This window comes from Mus pahari, chromosome 6 (assembly GCF_900095145.1).
Source record: "Mus pahari chromosome 6, PAHARI_EIJ_v1.1, whole genome shotgun sequence".
Taxonomy (NCBI): Eukaryota; Metazoa; Chordata; class Mammalia; order Rodentia; family Muridae; genus Mus; species Mus pahari.
In genome coordinates, this window is record NC_034595.1 from 77,143,904 (window position 1) to 77,151,713 (window position 7,810).

Here is a 7,810-nt window from a genome sequence, read left to right on the forward strand (position 1 = left end):
AGGCAGAGGCAGGCGAATTTCTGAGTTCGAGGCCAGCCTGGTCTACAGAGTGAGTTCCAGGACAGCCAGGACTATGAAACCCTGTCTCGAAAAAACAAAAAAAAAAAAAAAAAGAATACTATGTGGAATGTCTTGCTTTGTAATGTGTTTTAGTGATTTTTGTGTTGCTGTGGTAAAATACCACGACCAAAGCAACTTATAAAAGAAAGCCTTTAATTGGGCTTACTTATGGTTTCAAGGGCAGAGTAAAGGAACAGCTGGGAGCTCACATCTTGATCCATGATCACAAAGTCCAGAGTGAGAGAATGTACGAACACTAGGAGTCACACTAGTCTTTTGAAACCTCAAAGCTTCCCCCAGGGACACAGTTCCACCAACAAAGCCACACCACCTCTAACAAGGCCACACCTCCTCTAGCAAGGCCACACCTCCTAATTCCTTCCAAACAGTTCCTCCAACTGGGGACCAAGTTTTGAAACATATGAGCCGAGGTGCATTCTCATTCAGACCACCACCACGTGGTGCTTTTACACATATGCTTGTGCTCTGTGTCCAAATAGCCCCCCCCCCTTTTTTTTTTTTTTTTTTTGGTTTTTAGAGACAGGGTTTCTCTGTCCTGGAACTCACTCTGTAGACCAGGCTGGCCTTGAACTCAGAAATCTGCCTGCCTCTGCCTCCCTAGTGCTGGGATTAAAGGCGTGTGCCACCACTGCCTGGCAAATTTCCTTATCTTTAAAATAGGGAAACACTGTTAACTTGGCGAGTCAAGGATGAAGTTTGAAAGTGATTCCATTGTATGGAGCTGAAGAAGTGGCTCTGCTGTCAGGAGCACCAAGTTTGGCTAGCTCAGCTCCAGGGACCCAGTGCTGCCTTCTGGCCCCCACAAGCACCCACATGAATATGCGCACACACACACACACACAGAGTCATCATGTGGATGAATGGATGAAGCCACCCTAACCCTGCAAGTCTCTTGTGGTATGTCCCTCTCTCTGTGGGTTGTGCACACACTGTGTTCCTGGTACCTGAACGTAACTAAGTAGCATTCACAAATACACTGCTTACTAGCTCATCCTCAGAACTTTTGTGTCCATGAAAATGTACCAGAAAAATGACACCAAATATATATATATATTTTCTAGGTGTCCACATTTCTAAAGGACAAAGTTCAGAACTCTAACGGCCGCTTTGTGTTGCCAGTGTCGGGACCTGTTCCCTGGGGAACTGAAGTTCCTGGAGTCATTAGGTAAGTCCTCTGTGATAACTGGCCAGCAGTGTTTGCGGTGCCAGGAACACAGAGTCTGCCCACCCCACAGAGATACCAGGAACACAGCATGTGCCCACCCAACAGACTGCAGCACCGCCGAGCCTCTCGGGCCCTGCTTACCTGTCCCTTCTTCTGTAAAGCTCAGCTGTGTGGAGGTCAAATCACCGCTTTGCCACTTAACAGGAGGATGCTGAGGCAAGCCCGCCAGTTCCCAGGTTCATTTCCTCATCAGTTAAGAGGTCGCCGTGAGAATACATGGCCGCACTCTGCTGTGCTTACACGGCTCTTGTGACTGCCCAACAGACAAGGCTGTCTTTATCTTTGTGGTCGTGAGCCTAGCCTTTAGTGGCTAAGCCACCTCCCCAGCCCTGTCTTTATCTTTTGTTTGGTTGGTTTCGGGACATTGGGACCCATGGCCTTGCACATGCTGAGCAGGTGTGGTGAGCTACACCTCCAAAAGAGGGCCTTTCTCTCAAAAGAGGGACTAAATTCCTTTTTGTCCTGCTGTGGGCAAATGATCAGTTGGCCTGGAGACTGCCCCAGCTTAGAGAAGACCCCTCATGTCACGCTGTGCATTTCAGAGTGTTCAGTGTCAAAGGCGAAGAGGTGAAGAAGATGGAATTCCGGCATGGCGGAGACTATGTTGCTGCCCAGAAGGAAGGTTCTTTTGAGCTTTATGGAGACCGAGTCTTGAAACTGGGAACTAACATGTAAGCAAAACCTCCACAGAATGAACTTGACTACACAGAGGTCACTCCGTTTAAAAAAAAAAAAAAAAAAAGGTTCTCTGAGAAATCCCCACTGACTCTCCTGAGGGTGTGGCTCAGCTAAGAGGGCGCTTGCCTAGCAGGCATGAAACCCTGGGTCCCATCCCCACACCACCACGTAAAGTGGTGGCATTACCTTGGGGCAAGCCTACACTCCCAGCATCAGGGATGTGGAGGCAGGAGGATGAACAGTTCATCAAGGTTGTCCTGGGCTTCATGGTGAATTTGAGGCCAACCTAGAGTACAAGAGAGCCTGTCGGGGGTGGGGGGACAAAACCCATGGATCACTGGAATCATTTCCCCCGGACAGAATGCACGTCGGAGCTGTGACATTCAAGTGCTAAGGATCCCTGGCAACACCTCCATAGGCAAAAGATACAGAAACTTAAGTAACCGTGGAGGAGAAATTGCCAGTGTCCCTTTGCTGCGGGAGGGCCACACCGCCTCCCTGTGATGCTCTCTGTGTCCGCAGTTCTGTTCCTTCTGGGGCCTTTCTCTGAGAAGAAGCAAACTGGGAGCTTCTTTTCCCAACCCAGTTGTGTTCTGAACTCCCAGCACCTTTCTGGCTGCCTTTTACTATCTGAGAATAACAGCACTGTGCCCACCAGTTAGGAGGGAGTCCTCGGCCAGCCTGGGTCACAGCACTGTGCCCACCAGTTAGGAGGGAGTCCTCGGCCAGCCTGGGTCACAGCACTGTGCCCACTAGTTAGGAGGGAGTCCTCGGCCAGCCTGGGTCACAGCACTGTTTTCTCTTGGTGCCAGGTACAGTGCGAGTCGTCCTGTGGAAACCCACATGTCTGCAACATCCAAGAATGCAGCCTCCAGGGCACAGGTGAGCTGCCACTCTCTCCTTTTCCTCCTTGATTCTTTCCCCACACAGTAGTCTGCCAGCCTGGGCAGAACGGGGTGGGGCGGGGCTTTCAGAGCTAGTTAACTTTCCCCTCAGTCTTACATGTACCCAGATTTCTAACTGTGGCTTTGCCTCAGAGCCTTCCAGTGATCTGACTAATTAGGTAATGTGGGGACTGGATCATCACGATTAAATAGGAGCCAGATACCAGGACATGGCAAATACCAGAGCCGAGAGGCCCGTGGCTGCTGGGTCCAACATGTGTGTAAAGCATCCCTTGTCAAAGTGCTTCCTGGTCGTCAGGACCTTCTGCCTTCCTTTAAAATGAGGTTTTTCATCCCCCTGAGTTCCGTATGCACAAACTTTCACCAGCCAGCCACATGCTGGCACTGGGACAAATCACAGACTGTTCAGTTATTGACTGTTCATGGAACCGAGTTCCAAGGTGTTGGGTACCAGGACAGAAGCTTGGCATGATGTGGTCCCACCCCAAAGAGGCTTTTGGTTCCCTGGGAAGGACAATGGTAGAAACAAACAGCAAGATGGAAAGACATTGACAGTCTACACCGTGTGCTCTGTCCTTTGGGATGGGAGCGGGGGCAAGGGATCACAATGGCTTTCAGAGGCGGCGGCATGGAAATAGGGCTCCAGAGTGGGCAAGACACCGAATAGCAGGGGAGGAGGAATGGGTGCCAGCCATGGTGGTGGGATGAGCAGAGGCAGAACAAGGAAAACAATATCTTGTCTGGAGAGGCAGCTAGTCTCCACAGAGCTCCATCTTAGCACACAGAAGCAGGGGCAGGGGCTTTACTGGATGGGGCCACACTGGGGCCTGATTAGAGAAGGTCTTAACTCCATTTTTTTTTTTTTTGGTTTGGTTTGGTTTGGTTTTTTTGGTTTTTCAAGACAGAGTTTCTCTGAGTAACTCCTGGAACTCTCTCTCTGTAGACCAGACTAGCCTCAAACTCAGAGAGATCCACCTGCCTCTGCCCCCCCCCCCCACCCCCAGCGCTGGGATTGAAAGGCATGTACCACCATTGAGCTCCATTTTGTTCTTTTTCTTTTTCTTTTTTTAAAGATTTGTTTATTTTATAAATGTGAATACACTGTAGCTGTCTTCAGACACACCAGAAGAGGGCATCAGATCCCATTACAGATGGTTGTGAGCTACCGTGTGGCTGCTGGGATTTGAACTCAGGACCTCTGGAAGAGCAGTTAGTGCTCTTAATCACCGAGCCATCTCTCCAGCCCTCATTTTGTTCTTTATGTGATAGTCAGAGGACTTTGTTTCAAGCAAGACAGGAATAAGAGAGTGTGTTTTCAATAACTGACAGTAGTGAATTACATAGAGCCCAGAGCCAGGTAAGAAGATAAAGTCTAGAAAGGGTGGTGAGAGAGGGACGGCCTACTGTGTTCCTGGATGTCACCACCAGAGGGCAGTATGGGAGTTCCTCCAGAATGGTACCCCCTGAGCTGCAGGCCTGACAGGAGCCGCTTGGCAGAGGGAACTGGACCTGCCTGAAGCGGAAGCAGGGCCCTTCTCTTCTCCGAGGAGGAAGATGGTCTGAGAAGTGTGGTCCCTGGGGCATTCCACTAAGCTTCAGAGTTGAAAGTCTGCGGTTTGCTTCTTTGCTGGAGTCCCAGACCTTTGCTGCTGACTAGATTATTCTGGCTAAGCTTGCTTTCTGTGCATTAGTTGTACCCAGAAATAATTTAGGCTATTATTGTTTTTGCTTTGTTGTATAATTCTTCCCTGTGTCTCTGGGGGGTCTTGGCAGGAAATGTGATCGCCCTGTGTGGCTACAAATCACACAGTTGTTTCTACAGGAAAACATTGTTCCAAACCCTCTTGCCAAAGAAGAGCTGAATTTCTTGGCCAGGCTAATGGGAGGGATGGAGATCAAGAAGCCGAGTGGCCCTGAACCAGGATTCCGACTGAATCTATTTACAACCGACGAGGAAGAGGAGTATGTTTTAAGCCTGCTTTTCTTTCTTTCTTTCTTTCTTTCTTTCTTTCTTTCTTTCTTTCTTTCTTTCTTTCTTTCTTTCTTTTCTTCTTCTTCTTCTTCTTCTCTTCTTCTTCTTCTTCTTCTTCTTCTTTTCCTCTTCCTCTTCCTCTTCCTCTTCCTCTTCCTCTTCTTCTTCTTCTCCTTCTCCTTCTTCTTCTTCTTCTTCTTCTTTTTGACAGGGTTTCATATAACCCAGATGACCTCAAATTCACTATGTAGCCTTAAAGTCCTGATCCTCCGGCTTCTGCTTCCAAGGTGCTGATTAGAGGGGTGTGCCTCTGCACACAGTTTATATGAGATCAAATCCAGGGCTTTTGTGTAGTTGGATCTAGTACCCTACAAACCAAGATAGTTCCCCAGCCCTAAACCCGTTCTTTAAAGATATATAATACATTCTTGTACCCTTGGCTTAGATCAAGTGTAAATACACATATAAACCCCTACATGGGATAAGAACACAGACATGACAACTGCAGACCAATACACATAAGCACAGATGTAAAAGTCACCAGTGACCAGCATTCCATGCGGCCCTGAATGAAAACTCCCTGACCGGACTGAGCTGGCAAGATGGCTCATCCGCTAAAGGCCCCAAGACCAGGACCTGCATTCCAGCCCCAGAACAGCAAGAGAACCGACACTCACAGGTCACCCCTGACTCCTACATGCTTGCCATGGCACATGTGCACACACTCATGAACACACAAAAATATGCAGTATAGGACCCCCAGCTGTCCCCGAGTCATTTCAACTGCCAGGTCACAAATGTCTTAGTGGAGGCTGATTTGCACTCTGGGTTGGAGGGGCCGCCATGTGACCTAGGCCTCAGAACTTGCTGAGAGAAGAGAGGGAAAATGTTGGCAGAGAAGCAAACACGTGACTTTCTGAAAAATAGGGATAGGGGAGGGGGAAGGGGCAGAAGGAGAAGCAGAGAAAACAGGTGACCATGTTCTCATGAGGTGGCTCACTGTACTAGGAAGAGGAAACACGAACCTTGTAACCTTAGGCCTGTCTCTTCCTGCCTCCTGTAGACACGCAGCGCTGTCCAGACCGGAGGAGTTGTCCTATGAAGTCATCAACATACAGGCTACACAGGTATGTGAGGGGCCTCATGGGCTCTGGACCTATCCTCCTCAGCATCTTGTAAAACTTTTGCTCTCCAAGCAGGGAGATGGCTCAGTGGTTAAGAGCACTGGCTGCCCTTGCAGGACAGCACCCTAATGCTCAGCACCCATATGGTGGCTCGCAACCCTGTAACTGTAGTTCCAGGGAATCTGTGGGCACTAGATGATGCACATACGTACATGTAAACAAAACACTCATACACAGAAAATAGAAAGAATCCTTCTTGAAAATTGGGCAGTAGTGGCGCACGCCTTTAATCCCAGCACTTGGGAGGCAGAGGCAGGCAGCTCTCTGAGTTCAAGGCCAGCCTGGTCTACAGAGTGAGTTCCAGAACAGCCAGGGCCACACTGAGAAACCCTGTCTCAAAAAACATACAAACAAAAAGCCAAGCCAAACCAAAAGAGCACCAAAGGTACCCTATTCTGTTTTTCCCAGAGCGGAACCCTTGATGGCATGATAATTTAAGTACTTCCTGCCCCAGAAAGGACATGCCCTTGCAGACATTTCCTTTTCTTCTCTCTCCACACTTCCCACAGGACCAGCAACGGAATGAGGAGTTGGCCCGGATCATGGGCGAGTTTGAGATCACAGAGCAGCCAGAGCAGAACACCAGCAAGGGAGACGACTTGCTGGCTATGATGGACAGGTTATAGACGCAGATGGGCACGCCCTAGCCCTCCCTCAAGAGACTGCCTTAGACCACCCTGGACACGGATGGCTGGGGATCTCATGTGCTCCTGCTGGATTCCAACGGAGGCCTGCACCTTCTAGTCCATTTTTAAGTCAGAAAAAAACCTGTGACCTCTCGGAGAGCATCCATTTCTGAAGCCACACACATTTGTGTATTTTCAGCAAAATATATTCTTGCTCTTAACCCAGCCCTTCCCCATTATTCTTAACTCAGTGATGACCATGGATGCCTCCTGGGCCATTGCAGGTTTTCCACAGCAGCTTTCCTGCAGGGACCAGCTTCCTATGAGTGCCTGTAAGGACAAAAGAGCAACACCTGAAAACACAGACGGAGGTTCCCAGCCATTCTGGCTGCATAACAAGCTAGATCTTAAAAAAATGAAAACAAAAACAAAACAAAACAAAAAAGTTTGGGGATTCAGGGAGTAAATGCACTAGCCATGTGCAGAACACGTGACAGAAATTTGATTCCTAGAACCTACATGTAAAAAAACCTGCTTTGGGGACTAAAGAAATGGCTCAGTGGTTAAGAGCACTGGCTCTTCTATCAGAGGACCTGGGTTCAATTCCTGGCACCCACATGGTGGCTCACAACCATCTGTATTAAGTCCTTTATTGTTGTCATTGTTTTGTTTGTTTTGTTTTTTAAGACAAGGTTTCTCTGTGTAGCCCAGGCTAGCCTCAAACTCAGAGATCCACCTGCTTCTGCCTCCCAAGTGGATTAAGGCATGTGCCACCACAGCCCAGCTGTAATGGGTTCTGATGCTCTCCTCCGACATTCAGGCATACATTCAGACAGTGTATTCATATATAAAATGCATAGATAAACACATGAATAAAGTGTTTTGGAAAAGTGATGTGGTAGCACATATCCATAATCTTAGCACTTCTACTGAAAGATGGGAAGTGGAGACAGGAAAATAGTCTGGAACCTTGCAGGCCAGCTCACCTGAGGTATGTAGTATAACCACAGAAACCAGAGACTAGGGAACCAACTCAAGTTTGAGATGAGCCTAAGCTTTATGAGACCCTCTCTCTCAACAAACAAACAAACAAAAAGAAAGGAAACTCCGGGGATGGGGCTATGGCTCAATGGACAATG

The 7,810-nt window shown here is 48.5% G+C and overlaps 1 protein-coding gene across 2 annotated transcripts in view; it reads left to right on the plus strand.

The window, feature by feature from the left end:
• Oscp1 (organic solute carrier partner 1) overlaps positions 1-7,220 on the plus strand; it is a 28,041-nt gene extending 20,821 nt beyond the window's left edge. The window contains exons 6-11 of one of the 2 annotated variants that reach the window (XM_021200576.2): positions 1,143-1,246; positions 1,849-1,977; positions 2,797-2,866; positions 4,712-4,851; positions 5,925-5,988; positions 6,555-7,220. In XM_021200576.2, the coding sequence (XP_021056235.1) occupies positions 1,143-1,246; positions 1,849-1,977; positions 2,797-2,866; positions 4,712-4,851; positions 5,925-5,988; positions 6,555-6,671 (624 nt within the window). In that variant the 3' untranslated portion in view covers positions 6,672-7,220. The remainder of the gene's footprint in view (positions 1-1,142; positions 1,247-1,848; positions 1,978-2,796; positions 2,867-4,711; positions 4,852-5,924; positions 5,989-6,554) is intronic. The other variant, XM_021200577.2, reaches the window with a different exon arrangement.
• The last annotated feature ends 590 nt before the right edge of the window (positions 7,221-7,810 follow it).